This window comes from Hippopotamus amphibius, chromosome 6 (assembly GCF_030028045.1).
Source record: "Hippopotamus amphibius kiboko isolate mHipAmp2 chromosome 6, mHipAmp2.hap2, whole genome shotgun sequence".
NCBI classification, from domain to species: domain Eukaryota; kingdom Metazoa; phylum Chordata; class Mammalia; order Artiodactyla; family Hippopotamidae; genus Hippopotamus; species Hippopotamus amphibius.
The window spans coordinates 90,644,131-90,668,584 of NC_080191.1; the positions used below are offsets into that span (position 1 = coordinate 90,644,131).

At 40.7% G+C, this 24,454-nt stretch overlaps 1 protein-coding gene across 1 annotated transcript in view; it reads left to right on the top strand.

The window, feature by feature from the left end:
- Window positions 1–24,454, top strand: part of EYS (eyes shut homolog) — a 1,676,468-nt gene that overhangs the window by 1,558,936 nt on the left and 93,078 nt on the right. Inside the window, exon 37 of the mRNA XM_057737776.1 lies at window positions 16,397–16,579. Coding sequence (XP_057593759.1) covers window positions 16,397–16,579 — 183 coding nt within the window. The remainder of the gene's footprint in view (window positions 1–16,396; window positions 16,580–24,454) is intronic.

A 24,454-nucleotide genomic window follows, 5' to 3' on the forward strand; every position in this document is an offset into this window, starting at 1 on the left:
TTGGCAGGTGGATTCTTAACTGCTGTGCCCCCAGGGAAGTCCCTCAAATATGAACTTTAAACCTCATAGTTTATTACTGATCATTTTTCTTTGTTTTCTCTATAATATGACTTAGAATAATCTCTCCTGGTGCATTTCTTAATATAAAATCTTTCCTTTACTACGTGTGTCTGAAGCATCGTATGCTGTGGCCCCTGAACATGTCGGTGTACCTCAGCGTCTGCTGCTGCCTCCCAGCGCTTCAGCAGCTAAGCCACAGATGTCCTAAACAGATGGTACTAGTAACAAATGTTTTCTTTTCTCTCACTCACAGTGATAGTACATGGTGCTCTTTGATAAGTCAGCCTTATTATTTTGGGCCCTTAAGATTTTTGCTTTTCCTAAACTGTTTTTACACAATACCAAAATCAAATATGAAAATTATAGTTAATTATCTGGAATTATATGTATATGTGTGTCTTCAAACATTGAAACACTTAGAAACCTTTAAAGATGTACTGATCTTTTTAACCACTATTTTTCATTCATATTCTCTGCGTATTGTAAAACAATTAAGGTCCTACTAAAACCTATTTGTTAATTAAGTCTCTGGTGTATATTAAAAACCAATTAAGTGCTTGGCAGTGCAAAACAATGACTATGTATTATATTTAGATTTCTCTTAAGGGAATATGGAAGAAGAAATATAAGAGTTCTATCAGTTTTCATGAGTCCATGGCCCATGACTTGGGGGGGAAAATAGAATAAAACTGTGTGAAATCAATTTGTGAGGACTACAAACTTTAATAATAAGAAATATCTACCAATCACTTTTCAGCAGTGATTGCCATGAATATCCCAGCCATTATTAGAAAGCGCACAAGCTTTGAAGTCAAATGAGCCTGGGTTCAAATCCTGACTCCACCATTTTTTAGCTCTGTGACTTCACCTCTCTGAGCCTCAGTTTATTCCTCCGTAAGGTAAAAATCTGGGAATAACATCTCATAGGGTTATTCTGAGAAACAAAATAATTTAGACAGAGCACCTGGCAAGTGGAACATAGTAGGTATTATAATTGTTATTGGTTTTGTTACTTTGTATAGAAAAGTACATTTATAGACCCATGGCTTAAAAAATAATAGATTAAAAAGCTAAAAAAAAAGCATTTTCCCCTGAACTCGAATGATGACCCATTCCAACCTTGATGTTTCTTTATTTCTTTTTTTTTTTTTTTGATGTTGAACATTTTTTATTCTTGACTATGGATAATGCAGTGAACACCTTTGAGCAAAGCTGTTTTTCGATTTAAATATTTTTAGGGATAGATTTCCAAAAACCAAAATGGAATTACTAAAAATGTTTTTAAAGGAGATTTACCTATGAAAGAGTCACATCAATGTCCAAATAAGCTCCTTTTTCAGTGTCTTCATCAGCAATGGAAATTATTATTGAAAAAATTTAGCCTTGAGTTTTTTTTTATCTAGTTATCTATTGGGGTTTTTTTTTAAGAGCTTTTATTGATCTTAATTTCTTAACTACAAGTCCACTGGCATAAGGAAACATTAGTTAGGAATGAGAAAAGTGTTCAAAACACATAAGTTCTGGAATATTCAACGTGTGTAATGTCTGGGAAGTTTAATTTATCACAAAGATTACTGAACCCAGTATAAATCTCACAGTTTATGTAATGTGAGTTATACAGATATGTAAAAATGTTATCATTCTCAAAGTTGTGCCAGAAACTGTAACATAGATATTACAATGTGAATCCATATGTTTCAGGGATTTCTTTTCTCGTATTTTTAAAGTGTAGTTGATTTATAATATTGTGTTAGTTTTAAGTGTACAGCATAGTGATTCCATTTCGGGTTGTTTTTTTTTTTTAATTACAGATCGTATTGTTATAGCTTATTATAAGATATTGGGTAATAATTCTCTGTTCTATACAGTAAATCCTTGTTGCTTGTCTATTTTATGTATATTAGTTTCTATCTGTTAATACCATACTCCTAATTTGTCCTTCCTGCCCTCTCCCCTTTGGTAACTGTAAGTATTTTTTCTGTGTCTATAAGTCTGTTTCTGTCTTGTGCATGGATTCATTTGTATTATTTTTTAGATTCCACATGTAAATGATATCATATAGCATTTGTCTTTGTCTGACATTTTACTAAGTGTAATATTCTCTAGGTCCATTTATGTTGCTGCAAATGGCAGTTTCATTCTTTTTTATGGTTAATACTCCATTTTATATATATATATATATATATATATATATACCACATCTCTTTATCCATTCATCTGTTGGTGGACACTTCGGTTGCTTCCCTGTCTTGGCTATTGTAAATAGTGCTGCTATGGACATAGGGGTGCATGTGTCTTTTCAAATTAGAGTTTTCTCAGGGTATATGCCTGGGAGTAGGATTGCTGGATCATATGATTGTTCTATTTTTAGTTTGTTAAGGAACCTCAATACTGTTCTCCATGGTGGCTGCTCCAATTTACTGTCCCACCAACAGTGTAGAAGGGCTCTCTTCTCCACAGCCTCTCCAGTATTTATTAGTTTTTGATGATGGCCATCTTGACTGGTGTGAGGTGATACCTCATTGCAGTTTTGATTTGCATTTCTCTAATAATTAGTGATATCGAGCATCTTTTCATGTGCCTTTTGGCCATCTGTATATCTTCTTTGGAGAAATGTCTGTTTAGCTCCTCTGCCCATTTTTTCATTGGGTTGTTTGTTTTTTTGTTATTTATTTATATGAGCTGTTTGTGTATTTTGGAAATTAAGCTCTTGTCAGTCCATATTTGCAAATATTTTCTCCCAGTCCATAGATCGTCTTTTTGTTTTGTTTATGGTTTCCTTTGCTGTGCAAAAGTTTATGTTTAATTACATCCCATTTGTTTATTTTTGTGTTCATTTCTATTGCCTTGGGAGACTGACCTAAGAAAACATTGCTACGATGTATGTCAGGGAATGTTTTGACTATGTCCTCTTCTAGGAGTTGTATGGTATCATGTCTTATATTTAAGTCTTTTAGCCATTTTGAGTTTACTTTTTTGTGTGATGTAAGGGAGTGTTCTAACTTCACTGATTTACATGAGGCTGTCCACCTTTCCCAAAACCTCTTGTTGAAGAGGCTGTCTTTTCTGCGTTGTATATTCTTTCCTCCTTTGTTAAAGATTAGTTGACTGTAGGTGTGTGGGTTTGTTTCTGGGATCTCTATTGTGTTCTAGTGGTCCATCTGTCTGTTTTTGTGCCAATACCATGCTACTCTGATTACTGTAGCTTTGTAGTATTGTCTGAAGTCTGGGAGGGTTATGCCTCCAGCTTGTTCTTTTTCCTCTGGATTGTTTTGACAATTCTGGGTCTTTTATGTTTCCATATACATTTTAGGATTATTTGTTCTAGTTCCATGAAAAATGTCATGGATAAGTTGATAGGTGTCACATTAAATCTGTAGATTACTTTCAATAGGATGGCCATTTTAAGAATATTAATACTTCAATCTAAGAGCCTGGGATATCTTTCCATTTCTTTGAATCATCTTCAGTTTCCTTTATCAACATTTAATGGTTCTCAGCATATAGGTTGGTCAGGTTTATTCCTAAGTATGTTTTAATGCAGTTTTAAAAGGGATTGGCTTTTTTGCTTTCCCTTTCTGATATTTCATTGTTAGTGTAAAGAAATGCAACAGATTTCTGCATGTTAATCTTGTATCCTGCTACCTTGCTAAATTTGTTTATCAGTTCTAGTAGTTTTTGTGTGAAGTTTTAGGGTTTACTATATATAGTACCATGTCATCTGCATATGACAATTTTACCTCTTTTCTTTCAATTGGGATACCTTTTATTTCTTTTTCTTGTCTGATTGCTGTAGCTAGGGCTTCCAATACTATGTTGATAGAAGTGGTAAGAGTGGGCATCCTTGCCTTGTTCCAGATTTTAGCAGGAAGGCTTTCAGCTTTTCACCATTGAGTACCATGTTGGCTGTGGGTGTGTTGTAAATGGCCTTTATTATGCTGAGATATGTCCCCTCTATACCAACTTTGAGAGTTTTTATCATAAATAGATGTTGAATTTTATCAAATGCTTTCTATGTATCTACTGAGATAATTATATGATTTTTATCATTTTTTTAATGTGATGTATCACATTGACTGATTTGTGAATAGTGAGCCATTCTTACTGGGGTAAATCACACTTAATCATGGTGTATGATACTTTTTGGGTATTGTTGGATTCTGTTTGCTAGTGTTTTGTTGAGGGTTTTTGCATTTACTCATCAGATATGGACCTGTAATTTTCTTCCTTTTGTAGTTTCTTTGTCTGGTTTTGGTTTCAGGGTGATGGTGACCTTATTGAGTAAATTTGGAAGTGTTTCCTCCTCTTCAGTCTTTTGGAATAGTTTGAGAATAGGTATAAGTTGTTATCTGCATGTTTGGTAGAATGGGAATTCTTCACTGGAGATGGTGAAGACATTCAGTCCTGGACTTCTGTTTTCAGGGAGTTTTTTTATTACAGATTCTATTTCACTTCTAGTGATCAATCTATTCAAATTATCTGTTTATTCTTTGCTTAGTCTTGGCAGGCTGTATGTCTCTAAAAATTTGTCCATTTCATCTAAATTGTGCGATTTGTTGACATTAAGTGTTCACAGTATTCTCTTATGATTTTTTATATTTCTGTGGTGTCAGTTGTTTACTCACACTCTTTCAATTCTTATGTTGTTTATTTGGGTCCTCTCTCTTTTCTTCTGGTTGAGCCTGGCTAGAGGTGTCTCAATTTTGTTTATCTTTTCAGAAAAACAGCTCTTGTTTTTATTGATTGTTTCTATTGTGCTTTTTTGTTTGTTGTTTTGATCTCTGTTTTTTAATTTTCCTCTCTGATCTTTATTGCTTCCTTCCTTTTGCTGACTCTGGGCTTGTTTGTTCTTCTTTGTCTAGTTCTGTTAGGTGGTGGGTCAGCTTGTTTACTTGATACCTTTCTCGGTTCCTCGGGAAGGCCTGCATCACTGTCAGTTTCCTGTTTGGAACTGCTTTTGGTGCATCCCATCCCATAGATTTTGTAAAGTTGTGTTTTCATCCTCATTTGTGTCATTTTCTAATTTCTTCTTTGATTTCATCAGTGACCCATTGTTTTTTAGTAGCATGTTGTTTAGTCTCCATGTGTTTTGTTCTTTCCCCATTTTTCTTCCTGTAATTGATTTTTAGTTTTATACCATTGTGATCAGAAAAGATGCTTGATATAATTTCTGTCCTCAAGTTTATTGAGGCTTGTTTTATGACTTGGAATGTGGTCTATCCTAGAGAACATTCCATGCACACTTGAAAAGAATATGTATTCTGCTTTTTTTGGATGTAGTGTCCTGTATATATCAATTAAGTCTAAGTGATCTATTGTGTCATTTAGAATCTCTGTTGCCTTTTGATTTTCTGTCTGGATGATTTGTCCATTGATGTCAATGGGATGTTAAAATCCCCTCCTATTATTGTATTATTGTCAGTTTCTCCCTTTATGTCTGCTAGTATTTGCCTTATACACTTAGGTGCTCCTATATTGGGTGTGTATGTGTTAATGAGTGTAATATCCTCTTTTGTTTTGATCCCTTTATCATTACATAATGTCCTTCTTTACATCCTTTGTTTTAAAGTCTATTTTGTCTGACATGAGTATTGCTACCTCACTTGCTTATGAAATACCTTTCCCATGCAATACCTTTTCCTATCCCTTCACTTTCTGTCTATATGTGTCTTTTGCTCTGAAGTGAGTCTCTTGAATGCAGCATATTGTAGGTTCTTGGTTTCTTTATTCTATGAGCTATGCTATGTCTTTTGATTAGAGCATTTAGTCCTTTGACAGTTAAAGTAATTTTTGATAGGTATGTACGCATTGCCATTTTAATTCTTGTTTTCCAGTCATTTTTGTAGTTTTTGTTCATTTCTTCTTTTCATTTTTCCTTTTGAGATTTGATGACTTTCTGTTGTAGTATTCTTGAGTCTCTTTCTTTTTGGCTTTTGTGAATCTATTGTATGTTTTTAATTTGTGGTTACCATGGAGTTCATTTATGTTGACCCATAACTATGTTTACTTGCTTTAAACGGATAGTCATTCAAGTTCAAATATATTCTAAAAGCTCTACCTTTTTTACTCTCCTCTCCCACATTTCATGATTTTGTCGTCTTATTTTACATCTTCATACTTATCCTTTTACTGTTTTTTGTAGTTATGATTCCTTTTACAATTCTTTTATTCTTTTTTTAGTGTATGTACTTGCTTATTTAAGTGATCTTCAATACTAATTATATATTTGCCTTTCCTCTGTGATTTTTTCCTTTCCTATAGATTCTTGCTTTTTTTATACTTAGAGAAGATCCTTCAATATTTCTTTTAAGATAGGTTTAGCATAGCGGAATTCATTTGGTTTTTGCTTGTCTGAGAAATTCTATCTCTCCTTTTATTCTAAATGATAATCTTTCTGGGTAGAGTATCCTAGGTAGCAGATTTTCCCTTTCAGGACTTGAAATATATAATGCCACTCCCTTCTGGCTGCAAAGTTTCTGCAGAGAAATCAGCTGAAAGCTTATGGGGATTCTTTTGCAATTAACTCTTTGTCTTTCTCTTTCTGCCTTTAGAATCCTCTCTTTATCTTTAACGTTTGCCATTTTAGTTATGATATGTCTTGGTGTAGGTCTGTTTGGATTCCTCTTGTTTGGGACCTTCTGCTCCTTCTGTATCTGAATATGTTTCCTTCTTTAGGTTTGGGAAGTTTTCAGCCATAATTTCTTCAAATACACTTTTGATCTTCTCTCTTTCTTATTCTTCTAGAACCCATACCATGCATAAGGTGGCTTATTTTATATTCTCCAGTAGATCCTATATGTTGCTTTCATTTTTCATTTGTTTTTTCTGCCTGCTTTTCTGATAGGGTGATTTCCATTATTTTATCTTCCAGATCACTTATTCATTCATCTATCTCATTTAATTGACTATATATTGCTTCTAGATTGCTTTCTTTTTCTTTTTTTTTTTCTTGAAGTGTAGTTGATTTACAGTGTTGTGTTAGTTTCAGCTGTACAGCAAAGTGTTTCAGTTATATATAGAGAGATATAGATATAACAATATATTCTTTTTCAATTATTACAACATGTTGAATATAATTCCCTGTATAGATTGCTTTTTATCTCAGAAATTGAATTATCTATTTTTGGTTGATTCATCTGTATAACTTCTAGTCCCTTGTTACAGTTATCTGTGTTTATATTGATAATGTTTCTTAATTCAGTTAACATTTTTATTACCATCTCTTTGAACTCTGGGTCTGTTAAACCAGTAAATTCTGTTTCATTATTTGTTCTTTTGGTGGGGGGGGGGAGGGTGGAGTTATCCTGCTCTTTTAATTGACAATAGTTCCTCTGCCTTTTTATTTTACTTAACTTTCTCTGTCTCTATGAATTTAGAAGAAACACTTATGTATTGTGGTCTTGAAAGGTTGTTTTTATGTGGTAGCATCCTTGTGTATTTCCAGTAGTTTTGGTGGGAGGGTTGGTTTGGGTACAGAAGCCAACTACATCTTTCCTCAGGGTGTGCTGGATGTTATCTCCTTGATAGGGGGCATGGTTTGTGTTGGGGGATTTAAAGCCTGTGTAGGATGTGAGCAGGGCTTCCTTGCTGCTCTGTGCCTGTTACCACCCTGTCTGGGTCAGGGGCTGCTCCCTAGTTATTGGAGTAAAAGCCCTGAGGGTCAGATTCAGTAAGGATCCATTGCCCTTAAGTGTGTTCTCTGTCCCCAAGGGAGGTGATGGCTGAAGCAAGTGAGGCCCATGCAGTCACAGTGAACCTATGTGCCTCTTATGCAGGTGTCTGCAGTTCCACTCAGAAGCAGCCTTTTCCCTGTTGTGCTCATCCTAGATCTAGAGCAAGGTCATGGTGTGGGGTAGGCTAGGGCTGGGGGTCAGGGTGTCCTTGCTGCAAGAACTGAAGTGGCTGTGCTGCTGCCTGAGATCTTCTCCCAAGTCCTGTCTGCCCCAGATTAAGTACTAAGCTGCCCTGTGGCGTGGGCAGCCCTGGGGTACTTGCTGGGAGATGAACCACTGGCACACCTGACATGGACAACAGCTGCCACTGCCCCACCTGGATCATTCCCCAGGTGCCCCCGTCTGTCTCTGTGTAGCCCGGACCTTGTGCCAGGCTGGGGCGTGGAGTGAGCTGGGCTGGGGTATTTGCCCCTCTCTGGACTGGGAAGTGCGGCCGAGGCAGCAGCCCCCAGCACACACACTCCTCAGGAGTAAAGTCAAGGTTTCCCCAGCCCTTCTGTGTGTCTCAGAGGATTTCCCAGCAGGCACAGGCTCCTCTGCACAGGACCCCAGGGCTGGGCTGCCCAGACTGTGCTCACTCCCAGGGCTTGGGTGCGCCCGCAGACTTTCTCTTTTCCCAGGAGCACAGGTCCCAACCCAGTTCCTTTTTTTCCCCCATCCTACTCAATTAGGCAGAGATCTTTCCTGCAGCTTAAGTTGTATAGGAGTTCTGTCAGTTTCCAGTTAGCTTTCTGTGAGAATTTTTCCACAGGTAGATGCACTTTGATGTGTTTGTGGGGGGAGGTGAGCACCTCATCCTTCTACTCCGCATCTTGATCCCTCCTTTCTCTTTTTTTCCTTTTCTGATATTTCATAGTACTGTAAAAATCCTACTAAAATCTGGTTTAGATTTAAAGCAGTATTTTGAGAAGCCAGAAGATGGCACTAATTTCTAAAAATTATGCATCTAAAAGGAATGTGCTGCTTTGAATTCTGATCATTTATCATTTCTTTTCCTGGTGGGGATTATGATGCTCTATATTTTCACTAGTTTTCTTACCACAATGTAAAATTCTGTTTGTTCTTAACTTTTTCTAACAATCAGCTGAAGAAGTGAGACTAGTAGAATAGAATATTTGAATGATTTAATATAGGCAGGAATTGACAGTCAACCAACTACATTTATTTTATGGTTTTACCTGCGGGTGAATTGAATATTATACGTCTATCAGAATAGACAGCTTTATTTGTTCATGAATTGAGTTCATTTGTCTTGGTTGAAAAAGAATAGATGTGTATGTTTTTCGTACAAGCCACCATCACCTATTACTATTATCAACATCTCAGAAGAGATTTATTTCTACTCCCTTTAAATGAAAATCACATTTTTGGGTTATCACTTTTTTATTTCTAAATGATAATGCTGAACAGTGTGGGCACACACTCCACAAGGAGCTTCTTCAACAACAGAAATAGAAACAACAACAGTGACCTTGTACATTATTTTATAACCTGTTTTCATTTGTGCAGGATATTGAGCTAAATCCATTGCTACCTTATCAAGAAGTTAAGAACAAAAAGAAGATCTTTATTCCCTAATTTACATAAGAAACCTGGAGTAGAAAGCAGTGGTCCTATATTTTTCCAAATATATCCATCTGCCCAAGGGTATACTAATGTTCCTGGCAAAGGTAAATGTCTATTTCAAGGTACTATATGTTGCTGAACACCATGCTTGCAAAACTGGCATACTGGAATCTTTCTAAATCATCAGTTTCCAGGGGAAAATCCATCCACCATCTGTTGCTTCATTAAAATACACAACAGAAAAGGAACAACTGAATTGGATTTTCACTAGGTCAGTGCTGCCTGGTGTTCACTCTGCAGTCTATATAAAAAATAGAATCCAAGTAAGAATCAACCACAATTTTTTTGTCTTTTGTATTTGTATAAAATTAGAGCAATGAGTTTTATTTCAAAAAATAAATTTAGACAAAACAATCTATTCTGAAAACACTGTTCATTTTCAAGTATCCTTTAATAAATTTAAGGAGTTTTTCTCAAGTCTATATCATAAAATTTTAAACAACATTGTGAGGGAATCATACAGACATTTTGTCATGTAAAAGCCAAAAATTTTTGTCAAAAACTATCAGTTGCCCCAAGGAAAATATTTATTAGCTAGTATTTTAGCCTTCAAGATACAAAAGACATTATCATCAAATATTAAACAGAAAACAATGTTTATAAGATACAACTTATGAAATTATAGTTATAATTATATAGCAGTTATGAAAAAGAACTGACTTGTCAAGTTGGGGACCCTTGCCTTGATTTCCAGTATCAGTATGCAATTTATTATCTGAATTTTTGCTCATACTAAAAGAATTTGCGAAAATTCAGAACATCATATTCTTTAGCAGCAAAAGACTAGAAAAATAAAAAAGAAAAGAAAAGAAAAAGCAATGATTGGCATTGGTGGTGGTGTAGAAATTCTATATGTCAGCTTCATCTAATAGCTCCAATTTTTGCCTTCATCACTTAAGAGCAGAACAGTTAAGATACCAGATAAATAATAACACCAGAAAAATAACACATAAGTATATACATCACTATGTTTTCAGCACTATGTTAAGCCCTGTATATGTATCCATTTAACCACTTACCAAATATGAATTCTGGACCCACCTGAGCCAGGCACTGTCACACAACCTGGAGTCCATGAGGGACAGGCAAGCTCTCTGTGCTGATGAGACCTACAATCTGACTAGGGAGAGAGACATTTTAAAGTAAATAAATAAATAGCATATAATGTAATTAGGCTGCTGTAAGCAAAGCAGGTTAAGGAACTAGAGAGTGATGGGGACAGGAGGAGATTGGTAGTTTAATAAGGTGGTCGGGGAAAGCCCCTGTGAAGAGGGGACACTTGAACAGAGTCTTGAAGGAAGTGAGGGAGCAGGCCATGCACCTTCGGGGGATAATATGTTTCAGGCACTGGAAACTAGAGGAGCAGAAGCTCTGAGCATGTTTGGTTTGGGAAACACAAAGCAGTTAGCATGGTTGGAACAGAATGAGCGAGAGTAAATGGCTATGTGATAAAGTCAGAGAGTAGGGGCTATAGGCTATGCTAAGGAATTTTTTTAATTCAAGTGAAAACATTGGAGGACTTTTAATATGCAACTAATATTTAAAAGGTTGCACTGGCTGCCATACGGAAAAGAGTCTATAAGGTGACACAGGTAAGAAGCAAATACAGAAATGCAGTCGTCCAAGCTAGAGAAAATCCATTGAACTCTGATGGCATTAATGGAGGTGGTGAGAAGCAGTGGGGTTCAGGATATATTTCGAAGATGAAGTTAACAAGATTTGCCAATTGACTGGTTGAAGTGGCAGACAGAGAAATAGTTTAAGAATGATGATTAGTTTTTGTAATGAACAAAGACAGGGAAGACTGGGGAAGACATCTGGTTAGTAGGGACTGGGTTATTAAAACATGAGAATAAAGAGTTCTGCCTTGTGTATGTCCAGTTTGAGATACTTGTTGGACGTACAAACGTATGTCAGATATCTAGTAGGTAGTCGGATGTAGGCATCTGGAGCTCTGGGAAGAAGGCACAGATGGAGACCATTACTTAGGAGTCAGAGAGTGATGGTGGATGGAGACAACAGGAGGACAAGGAGGAGAGGTTCAGGTGGAAAGAACACCAGGAGAACACAGGTGAAGAGGCATTTCAAGAGAAAAGAAATAATCAACTATGTCAACTGCTTCTGAGACATAGGACAAGATAGAAACAGAGAATTTATGTTTAATTTAGAAAGATGGTGGTCATGGGCTACCTAACAGAAGTTTCAAAGGAAAGATAGAAAAGATGACCTAGCTGGAATGAAATCAAGAGTGAATGGGTGGCAAAAAGTTCTAAGACTCTTACAGATACTATTTAGAAAATTCTTACTACAATGATGAAACAGCAGCAGTTGGAGAGGAAGGTGGGGTTGAGAAAAGCAGTGCATCAGATGCAGATATTTGAACAGATCTGATGTTGAAGGGGATGATTCCGTAGAAAAGAAGAATTTGGTGTCTCCTGAGAAATAGAAAAGACTTGCTGGAGTGATGTCCTTGACTCAGGGTGGGTGGATCCAACACCAGAGTAGAGTTGACCTGGTAACCAGAGGGAAGGCAGAACACGTAGATCAAATGAGCGGGTGGAGGGCGGGAAGATTAAGATTCTGTGATGAAAGGATGGGTACTTCTCTGTTCTTAGAGCTTATCTTTCCCAGTGAAATAAGAAGCAAGATCATTAATGAGAGAGAGATGAATATCAGATGTTAGAGGAGGATAGAAGAGGCATAAATTAGTCTCCCTAGAGACTGGGAAAATGCAGTAGGATTACAGAGCTGGTGCGAGGCTTTGCCCACCTGAGATGTGTGGTTAGCTCAGGTGTATTTCCTGCAGCCATGTGCCTCTCTCATCCTTCACAAGAAGTTAGGTACTGATTGTCCTCGTTTTGCAGATGAAGAAACTCAAACAGAGAAGCTAACTTGCCCAAGTTCACACAGGAAGTGAGGAAATCCAGAATCCAGCCTGAGCTGAGACTCCAGCAGCCTCACCTCTGTCACACTGACGGCCTGCATCTCACTGCAGCAAGGAAGGGAGGATGGATCTGCCATCGGAGCTCGAGAGACGTCTTCTTCCCATGTCCCACTAGCTCATCTTGTCCACTTCCATGCACAAAACTTCAGTAGTTTAGATGAAGATGACTAACTACAGAATGTTTATAAAAGAAAAAATATACATACAGTAACATTTAAAACCAAAATGGTTATTTCTCTGCCTTTATTGGCAATGAGAAAATTTTGCCTTAGTAAATTTTCTAGAAGACACAACTCTATACCCTTTTTGTAGTAATTTTGCTAAAATGTATTCTGTAAGCATAATAAGACATGCTGTGCAGATTCTACACCAAGCCACAGCACAGCACGTGTTATAGAAAAGATTATTACACTCTCCCTTCATGAAGGTTTCTAGGATTTTTAACAACCCTAGAAGATGTTGAGATACGTGCGGTCTTTGCCTGTCTGAGATGTTCCCTCACTTCTTCCACACACTAACCAATTAATTTTTAGTTCAATCCTTTTCTTCCTCACTCCCAATCCATGGCAATCACTCTAACAGAACTGAAGAAAAAAATGCATAAGTTCACATTTAGAAGGCATGATGCAACTAGGACTACAAGAGAAAAAAATGCATTTCATAACCCTAAAATATTCTCCTTACAGTCTGTTCAGTCAGCTGATTTGTTGAGGACTGGTGGTCCCAGAGTCTGATCTAGGAATTTGTGTAACAGAGTAACCAAATTGACTCAGGGTTGCCTGGTTACAGATCATAAAGGGCTTACTGGAAAGAACTGGAAAGGATCATCCCTGAGGACGAAAGCCCTCTTCTCCTCATCTGCGCCCCGCCGTGCTCTCCTGCCTAATCCAGCGGGAGGCAGACAGTGTGGGTGAGGACACAAGGTCCTCTGCGTGTGGCCCAGACATTATTTGACCCCTTCTGATTCTTATTGCTCCCCTGAGGGGCCATATCTTTTCACAGGCTCAAAGTTACTGAAAGACAAAGCCCCTTAAAGTAAGTCACAACTAAGGGTTTAGAGAAAGAACTTACCTGCCAGGAAAAAGCGGTTCTCCCTTGCAGGGCTGTTCAGCAGATAGGACGTGAGCCGTCTGTGTAAGTGTGTCTTCTAGTGGGCACATTTTTAAAAGTAAAAAGAAACAGGTGAAATTTATTTTAACAATACATTTTATTTAACCCAATATTTAATGAATATAAAATATTGTTAATAAGATGTTTACATTCTGTTCTCTATACCAAGCCTTTCTCTACACCACATGCAGTCTGAGATCACAGCTGCAGGTGGTGTAGAGCTGTCATTGGTTAGCATGGCTTTAGACCAAGAGACTCCAGGTACCTGACAGACCCAGCCCTGTGGGCATAGCTACCTGCTGCCTTCACTGTTCAGCCTGCTTCTTTTCAGTACTGGTACTGACAACATGTTTCTATTATTAGCTGTTTATATCAGGATCACACCATCACCTTCTTCAGTGGGTCACCCACAAATTTGCTTACCTTTACGATTCGGTACAAGCTGAACTCATGGTGACATTCCTGACATCCTCAAAATCCTCACCATCGTTCTCGACCAAGGTTGCCCCCACCCAGCTCCCTCTGTCTAATCCAGCTTTCACGTGTCATCACTACAGTGATATTTCTAAAAGGCAACTTTGAACTTTACTTAACTACTCCGAAATTATGAGGAAGATATCAAACCCTTCATAATTTGACCCCTATCTCATTTCATTTGCTTCCACTTTCCTTTTTACACTTCATTCTAAACTTGCAAACTCTGTGGGTCCCCTGAGTATGACATGCTGTTTGGCTTCCCTGTCTTAGAATAAGCTGTTCTTTCCACCTGAAATGATCTTTGCTTCTCACCTGCCAGGTGAATTGCTGTCATTAGCCAAGCCTCAGTCTAGCTCAGTTGAGTAAGTTAAGTGACCACACACTAGTTCCTTGAGGGTAAGGATGGTGCTTTACTACCCTTGTGTCACCAGTATATAGCTCAGGGTCAAATAGTGAAAGACATATGTATTTGTTGATTTAACCTAAATGTACTAAACCTTTTAGTAGACTCAGTTGTAAGTTATTAACAGAAGAAATGTTAGAAAAGGAAGACATTCCTCAGGACTTCCCTGGTGGCTCAGTGGTTGAGAATCTGCCTGCCAATGCAGGGGACACGGGTTCAAGACCTGGTCCAGGAAGATCCCACATGCCGTGGAGCACCTAAGCCCGTGCGCCACAACTACTGAGCCCGCATGCCACAACTATTGTGGCCCACGCACCTAGTGCCTGTGCTTTGCAATAAGAGAAGCCACCACAGATGACAAGCCCGTGCACCACAACAAAGAGCAGCCCCCGCTTGCTGCAACTAGAGAAAGCCCGCATGCAGCAACGAAGGCCCAACACAGCCAATAAATAATAAAATAAAATAATAAATTCATAAAAAAAGAAAGACTTTCTTCTATTTTAGTATTAAATTTAATTGAACTCTATCTTCACTGTTTTTAATGCCAAGATTCCAACCCTGTCAGTATTTTTATTTTGTTTCAATTCCAGTTAATTTTATTTAACTTCCTTCCACCCACCTACCTAAAGAACCACTTGAAATCCCCAGTGGGAAGTCTTATTATCTCTGAAACAGAAACCAGACTTCGTTAGGTTAAAATGTATCAACAAGAGGCGGTATGCCTCAAAATCCTAATTCAGATTCTGGTGAATTTTGAGAGAAAGTATACTTATTCTAGGTCACACATCCCAAGGAGTAAACCAACAAGATTTTAATAAAATATCAAAAGGAAGTATTCAGTTGATTCCACACAAATCCCTACTTGAATAGTTGTATGAAACAAGCAGAAATAAAAGCTTCTGATACATAGAATTCTTTTTCCCAGGATAGAAGAATTATTTGCGGCATAAACAATTATCCTCAGACATAATAAGCTCTTTTGTCTTAAGCATTAGTACCAGAGTGAGGCTCTTTCTCAAGACTTGTAAAAATTCTCATTTTACAACTTCCTGAGAGAGCCACCATCCCTTAAGAAGGGAGCGTGATAAGGTAGTCAATCAGGACACGCTCTCCCTCCCTCTGTCGAGCTGTCTTGAACCAATAAAGATGGACTCTAGGAACACCCCTTAATCTGGGGATACCATTCACAACAGTCAGGATGGGGGTCAAAATCCCTGTCCTGCTTCCTGTGGTTCCTCTCGGAGTGAGGAAATAAAAGCCAGTTGGGAATATTTATGAAGGAAACAGAGCAATGAAAGAGGAAATGTGAATACAAGATTAGCGCCAGGATGAAAAGAGAGGCTAGCTGGCTCTCACCCCCTCAGCTGAATCCTATTTGTCCACACTGGCCCTTGTACTGCTGGTTTTTACCATTTCCTGTTTCTACTAAATCTCCCTACGGTTTCAGACCTATTGAAACCCATGCTTTCACTATCTAACACGTCTGAACAAAATAAAGAAGAACATTTCTTTTAGACAATGAATTTTACTTCAAGAAAAGGTGTGGTCATTCGCAACATGGTGATGGAAACTGACCCATTTCCTTCCCACTTCTTGGCCTTCCTACCCCTGACTGACGGCTTTGACTCTTAGAAAAGTGAAGGGTTAGAGAAGCTCAGTTTGTTCCAAGCTGTGAGTCCCTCTCTAAGTCATATCCGGCAGTTGGATGCCAAATTATGGTTACAAAGCACCTAGGCAAATACTTTGACTGCCTGTGATCTTTTCTATTTCTAAAAGTAATCTCCAAAATACAGGACTTTGCTTTTTAAGTAAATTCTTCATGCCAAAAGGGTATGTAAGTGATACACGGGATCTCAAAACACCACACCTCCTCTGTTCTGATTTGAATTCCCTATTGTGTCTCTGAGTTTCTGAAGCCCACGTGCGTATAACTGACGTGACCATAAACAGACTGTGTGGCGAGATGCGTCAGCAGGGCGCAGCCTCCCCTTACAAGTCCACGCACAGGTTTGTCCTCACAGTTTGCTTTGGGCTTTCCCTCAGCCGTTCGCATCACTCGGCCCAGGCTCGGCGGGATGGACACCTTTGGCTACACCTCCTTCCTGGCCTATTCACGCATTCCAGATATCAGCTTTGATTACGAGTTCCACCTGAAGTTTCAGCTGGAGAACAACCACTCCGCAGTGCGAGACAACTTGATATTTTTCACTGGACAGAAGGGCCGTGGTAAGATTTACCCTCACCCTGTAGGGCTTGCTTAACTTCTTCGACAATGCTTGAGAGATTCCTTGGGCGCTCTGGCTGTGGGTGAGGAAGATGCTCTCCTGGGACAGCCTCCTCCTGTCTGCTGCTCGAGCCTGTGCCTCATGCAAGGCATGCAGCAGCCCTGGGCCCCCGAGCCCTGTTCACACCAGGCCACCTCTTATCATCGGGGAATTGTAATTCCTACCAACAAATGGGAAGACAGAGAAGGGAGCAAGTCACACGAGAAGTGAGCTTATCGACTGGTCCCTTCCTCTTTTCAGAATGTGTCATGAATTGAGAATGGTTGCCCTCAAAAAGAACCATCCCAAATTAAAGGATGTTAAAGAAATTAAGAAAGTGCTGGGCCTGGAACCATGTTCTCCAGTGCCCTACAACTGGTGGGAAAGCAACTTATAAGCCAAATTTGTCTGTGTTGAATAGAAACCAGTGATGCATGTGTGGGATTACTTCCCACGAATATTTTACTCCCAAGTCACCAACTAACTAGTTAAGCAATTAATCACTTTTCTCCTCTGGGCTCAGGGTCCTCAACTGTGAAATCAACGTGTTACACCAGAAAACGACCTTTCCCATCCGTGGTTCTATCATGCTAGGGGAACTAACGTATTCTGTCCTCTCCAACTTGCTCAGTGCCTGTTTCTATATTCACATGTGCCTGAACAGAGCCCACACCCCAAGGCAAGAGTGGCGTGCAGCCTCCCCCACCCCCGGAGGACGAGGGCTGCTTTATGGCGTGAGCGCTCTCCTGCCTCCGAGCCTCCAGGTGTGCTCTTCCCCCAACCTTGGCGGGAGGCACCTGTCAGAGGGGTGAGGAGAGCAGGCTCCGGGCCTGAAACGTAGGTTTGGATCTGGTTTCCACCACTTACAAACTAAACATCAAGCAACTTCGTGTCTCTGTGCCTCAGTCTCCCCACCATTCAAATGGGTATAACAATGGTGGTTCCCTAACAGAGCTGGGAGGACTGACGTGCTGAAGACATGGACTCAGTGGCACTGAGCACAGGACTCACAGCATCATAGCTTATAGTGTCTCCCGGAGGCCTTCTCCACTCATCTCCACAAAACAGGTCTCATCCCCCCCATCCACATTATTCTCTACGTCAGCTTCTTCTTTATTTCCTTCAAAGCCTTTCCCTCAATTTACAGTTCATGTACCTATTTTGTAGACAGTTGTTTCCTGTCTGCCTCTCCTACTAGAACAGGAGTCCTAGGTAGACAGAGACCAAGGCATCCTGTTACTGAACCAAACACAGGTGCGCTCACCCATCTACTGACCCCAGGTTGTCGTGAAGGAAAGTGCAGTGTTTACCGCAGGCACCAAGCAAGGAGAACAGGGCAGCTCATGCTTACAAGGGCCAAGCCCCCCGAAGGCTTTCAGGGAAAGGTTTTAAAGACAGGGTGAGGGAGGCGGTTTGTGGGGTGTGTGATCAGCTCATGGATATTCTGCTGATTGGCTGGTGGTGAGGTCATCGGGAGTCAACATCATCAACCTTCTGGTTCCAACCTGTCTGGGGTCTGCGTGCTGGTGGGCAGCAGACAGTTAACTTCTTCCAACTGGTGGGGGTTTCAGGATCTGCAAAACATCTCAAAGGACACGGTCCAGAATATTATCTATAGCCCTTAAGGAGGAACTAAATGTCCTTGACTTTGTTATGATGGCTATACTACTATTATTTTGTCTTGCTTGACAGTTTTCCTTTCTTTCTGCATTGTCTCACTTCTCTGATTAAATTTATTCTTTAAAGTTTTTCTGCAGACAAAAGGCTGGCAGAGGACATGGACATGGAGGGGGGCGGGGAGTCTGCCCGGTCACAGTCCGTCTTTACTTTATGTGCCCACACTCAGCACACTGCCTGACGCATAATCAGCACTGAATGAATGAGCACAGTGACCACAACTAGAACAAACAAGCGTACAGCACACAAGTCAGCAGCTATGCTGCACAAAGCTCCTCAGAGCGGCTGTTCTCAGGGGTTTCCAGCTCAGATGCCGTCTTCTCCGTTAGGAGCTCCCCAGCAGCTTCCTTCCTCCCATCCTTTTGATTACTCCCTCCTTCCTCTGAGCGCTGCTGAGCTGCCTGCACTTAGGGCATGAAGCTTCCATCACAGGTCTTGGTGGGCGGCATTTCTCTCCTTATTCAGAGAAACAGTGTCCCCGTTATCACCATATCACCTGCAAAATCTCCCTCGAGTGGCTGTGATAAATGTCTGTTGAATGACTGACAGAAGTCAGGAGGGAAAGAAGGAAAAGAAGAAGACATGCCTGCCCCTAACTCTTTACTCTGCATACCATTATATCCTTCTCATTAGCAAAGAAAAAAAAAATTCTGGCAAATGAAAAATTCAAATGATTATCACAAACCTTGAGTCTGACTCCTGAAAGATTCACAGAGGAAGAACCCAAGCGAAGGATGAACACTTGGCCCATGAAAATGCTGCCACCAAATGCCTCTTCAGTGCTCTTCTACTTCAGATTCCTTCAGAATTCTCCAAACAAAAAATTGTAAAAGCATTGTCTTGGTCGCAGCATTTCTAAACTGTGAAATTTTACACGTTACATGGTCTTCTCCTGTCTCTTTTGTATATAGGGAGATGAATGTTAATGCAGCGCTTGCATCTGGAGGTTTACAGCATGGCTAAGGACTGGATAACCCACAGATTAATTGTGGGGCTCTATCTACCAATCAGTGAAAATGAGAATCTGAAACATACCATTCCACGTTCCACCACCAGAGGGAGCAGGAACACCAGCTAAGAAATGCAAGCAGGCCCAGCGCTTCCTAAGGCTGGGTTTCTCCAGGTAGAACCTCTCTGCACTTGTATCAGGATCACATGATAGTGCTTGTTAAAATATCAATTCACAGGCCCTCAAATTAAAAAATAGAATTTTATCAAGAACCTTAGGTGCTTTTCATGCAACTAATATTTTAGAGCAACCATCCCAAACCTCTAGGGACCATATATGGGGATGGACTGAGATATGTAGTTATTGCTCATAATATCACAGGCCGGGAGGATTTTTCAATTTATGTAGCATAAAGTTATTGGTTAAAGAAATACATATTCCTTTAAAATATACTATGATCAACATTAACCACTCCGTTTGCAGCTGTCTGTTCTATATGAGAAGCCAGGAGCCAAGTGAGTGTTTCTAACAGTGGTATCCCCACATTTAGGTGTTACTGTTTAGTAACATCAATCTCTGACCTGCATTTGGCTGTTACTAAAATCACCATTTCACATGCTGCCTTTGTCTTTCTCAGATTAAAAGATGCACAAAGCCACAGAGTTCATAGGATAATTTGAAACGTAGGCCAACCTCTAATTTCTGACATTTTTGGCAAGGGACCGTCACTCCCCAACACTGGTGATGTTCTTCCTTGAGTCCCCAGAGCCAGAGTCTGATCTTGCCAGACTTCATTCACATTGAACTCTGGACAAATTACCCCATCAAACATTTCAACTTGAAAATGTTTCTCTTGACATAGGATTTTAACCCACCTAATCCTGGTCCTGCCTCTCTGCAGTCATATTTGGTGCTTCCTTTATCCCAAATTCTTCCCGTCCTGCCCTTCACTCCCTTTAACATGTGTCTTATAGTTCGGCTCTTCTAAAAACCAGCAGTCTGTCCCACAGCGGTCCACAGGTGAACACCTGATCTTCCCCTCCCACATCCCTTCTGCTGGCGACTGGCGTAAACATTCTGCTTCCGCCAGGACCAGGGAGCCACCTGAAGTTCTCCCTCCTATTCATTTTAACAGCTACTTATCGGGAGCCTAGATGAGGCACTCTTCCCGCAGTTGTGCACAAGGCAGACTAGGTCCTTGTCGTCTTCCCTCTGTTTCATACCCCACGTGCTATCAAACACCAAGGTCTGTCCATTTTACCTTCCAAGGACTTTTTCATCTTTTGTCCTTCTTCTTTCTTCCCCTCCTTGCTCCCAGTTTATCCATCACAGGCTGTTGCGATAGCACTAACCTCCTTTCCAGGCCTGCCCTCTCCCCCTCTATTCTCCACGTAGAAGTCCATGCATATGCTCCCTCATCAACATGCATGACACACACAGGTGGGTCTCCAGCCCCCGCCCACTTGCACAATCTCCTTCCCTTCATCCTGCCCTACCCTCAGCAATATCAGCACATGTGTACATGCCAGGTCATGTCACCACGTCATGTCACTGTGTCCGCCACCTTTGTGCGTTCACGCAGCCTGTTCCTTCTTCCTGAGACACCCACACTTCGCTTTCGTGCCTCAAAAACACATCTATCCTTTAAGCCTCAGCTCAAAAAGTCATCTTTCTTTTAAGTCTTTAACACTTCCAGGAAATGTAAGAATTCATCTCACTGCAGCTTCCTGGGAACAGTTATCATATTTTTATAACAGTTTGTCTGGGTCTCTCTCCATCAGGACTGTGGCTTTTCTTTTTTCTATCAACTGTGGCCATCATGCATGGACACTCACAGTTCTGAAAGAATGAATACAAAAACGTCTGTCTCTGTTACACTAAAACTTAAAATCAATTTAGGGAAGCACAACATATGTACTTCAAATTGTGTGAACTTATTGTTAACCTAAACTTTGTTAAAATTTTGTTAACAATGCTAAACCAGAGGTCAGAAATTACATCTGGGACACAGGCATCATTGAGCACAAAGAATTATGTAAGCAACAGAAAAGACGGGACTCAGAACGTAGAAACCGCATCCAGCAAGGACCACTAGGGAGTGTGTTCCCTTTGTGTGTGTTTCCCACACTTTCCCTTATATTTTGGCCAATGCTCCACAATTAGTGCTGCAGCAGCCCCCCAGCCCCCCAGCTCCACTCCCTCCCAGCCCATCCCCAGCCCACCGGTCTGTGCAAGCAGCCAGTATGTTCCATCTGAGAACGGTGGTCCACATCCGCTCCACCTTCCCTCTCCCTCCTGCCTGGAGCACCTGCCCCAGGTCTCCTCCCGTCCTCGATACGACCCATCCAGGTAACGGTCCTCTGAGGAGCCCAGGTCTCCCGTATCCTACCTACACAAAGCCTGAGTGCAGCAGGCAGCCTCTGCCCCATGATTTGGTACCTAATCATATACCGTTTTGTCATTCACAATCACTGCTTTCAATCGTATGAAGTTACCATTTTCATAAATCAAAAACCTTAGGATAGCAGCAATTGCATAATCCCTCATCAAGATTACTCTTAAATTCCTCTTGGATGAACTTAATGTCTTTCATACGCCCCCAGCATCACTCATGTGGCGGGAACTGCAAGAGAAATCACATGCTTACAGATTCTTTCACTCACTGAAGGACTCTCCACAGACAGAGACTCTCCTGCGTTCGTTCATAATACTCTGTGGGCTGACTGATCTGGACCATGTCAGAGAAGTTAGAACCAGAATAAAGGGGAAGGGAGGACACACATCACATTTCACATCATTGAAACATAAGTTTAAATCTCGACATTATCCTGTATTAAAAGGCATGATGCTATGACAGACTGTTTCAAAAAAAGCATACATAACTCCCTGGATGTTTGATCTCTGCATCCAAGCTCTTTGTGAGCGTAGCTTTCCGACACCGGCATACAGGCCTGTGTGCTGTGGTAACTACAAAAGGTTACCTGATAGTTTGTGCCAAATGATTTCTTGTTTACTTCAAGCCCTTAGTTACTAACAGTAACAGAAATAAGAGCACATAAATATAGCTTGATGTTTTTGTGTGGGAGAAAAAATGAGGTGAATGTCATCTACAGAAAAAGATAAATGAAGGTGGAATGTCACACAAAACCATCATCTCTGCCTGTTCAGAGCCAGTGCAGACCAGGCGGAAGAAGAGGACGGGAGCAGGCAGCCACTCCCTCATGTGGCCCAATGCCTGGCCCCACGGCTTGGGCACCTCCAGTCACAGCTGGCAGTACGTGTCTGTGTGCTACAACAGAAAACTGTTCATCGTGTGATGAGAAACCATGAGAATTTCTACCTGACAACCTCAAACTATCAAATCTTCATTTTCTTGAAATTAAACATCCCGAACTGTATTGTCAGTGTCGTCTAAGTTATCAAATCACTTGAGTTCTTAAAATTGTTCAAAAGGAAGTCAAGCTAATTTACTTTACTGAGAACTATGTGAAAATTTGACCAGTGCTCAAATAAGGTTAAAATTGACAAAAATAGGACTTCCCAGGTGGCGCAGTGGTTAAGAATCTGCCTGCCAATGCAGGGGACATGGCTTCAAGTCCTGGTCTAGGAAGATCCCACGTGTTGCAGAGCCACTAAGCCTGTGCACCACAACTACTGAGCCTATGCTCTAGAGCCTGCAAGCCACGACTGCTGAGCCCATGTGCCACAACTACTGAAGCCCATGCGCCTAGAGTCCATGTTCCGCAACAAGAGAAGCCACCGCAGTGAGGAGCCCACGCACCGCAACAAAGAGTAGCCCCCACTCGCCACAACTAGAGAAAGTCGTGTGCAGCAACGAAGACCCAACGCAGCCAATTAAAAAAAAAAAGTTAAGGTCACTCAGAGATACCATTTACTTAATCATTTCTTGTACCCATGTCAAAAATGACAAAAATACATAGATCCTAGCAAACCCCTCCTTGTTAAACTTACATGGAGAGGAGTGCTCATTCAAGTGCAGTTCCGTGCGGCACCTGGTCTCACAAAAGAGCAGCCTGAGGAGGAGCCAGCTGCAACTCCACCAGCTCCAAGCCGGCACTACCCCCGTGTGCTCTGCATGCCCAGCAAGCATGCGGGGTTCCATCTCATGGAAATCTAAATTTCCCTGCAAACGGGTGCTTCCATCCCTTGTTTCCATGCTATCGTCTCTGACAGCACATCACGAGAAATCCAGAGAGATCCCGCTCTTTCTAGTCTCAGCAACTTTTGTTCAAGAGATAGAAAACTGTGAGTCAGATGTAGCCCCAGGAGGTGCATTTTATCACATTTTCCTGTGCTCTGCGTGCAGCAGTGCCTCTGTAGTGACTGTCACTCGTACCCTGCTGTTCACTCGCACAGCTGGAAGTCAGGGCACCAGCATGGTTTGGCCACAAACAGTGGCCATTTAACATTGCCCACATTTTAACAATTTAACCCCCTGAGTTGGGCACTATATATTGTCTCCACTGTAGACAGTGACTAATGAAGAAACATCACAGACACAGCTTCGTATGCTTCTGATGCTTGCAAAGCTCTAGGATATGCATAGTTTAAAGGTCATATCAACAAAACATGAAGCTAAAATTTCCCACCATGATTAGAAGCTGTACAGATCTTAAGATAGAGATTGCATGCTCCTTAAGCATCCATTCAAAATCTCCAGTTATCTTAATTTTAGTGTAACAGTCACTAAAGCAGAGTCTGCCTCTGAATATGGGGTACACGTGGCTCCAGTGCCCAGAATCCTATACCATATATGTATTGCTCTGGGGAAACTTCCATTCTTCTGGGTCTTATTTCTCATAGGTCAAACTAGACGTATTTTTTTCTTTGCATTGCTTTCATGTTTGATTCTAGTTCCACAAACTTATTCCATTATTTTCCTAAAATCATTCACATTTATCTAATTCTTCATTCATACCTCATTTAGCTTTCTTTCTAAAAACTGGATATACCCATAGTCAATTAAAGCTCAGTTAAGTTTATCTTGGTTTCAGGGTCAGCATCATTGTACTTCAATGTCAAGAATATTTGGTTAGGACTTCCCTGGTGGCGCAGTGGTTAAGATCCACCTGCTAACACAGGAGACACGGGTTCAATTCCCTGGCCCCGGAAGATCCCATATGCCACGCAGCAACTAAGCCTGTGAGCCACAACTACTGAGTCCATGTGCCGCAACTACTGAAGCCCACG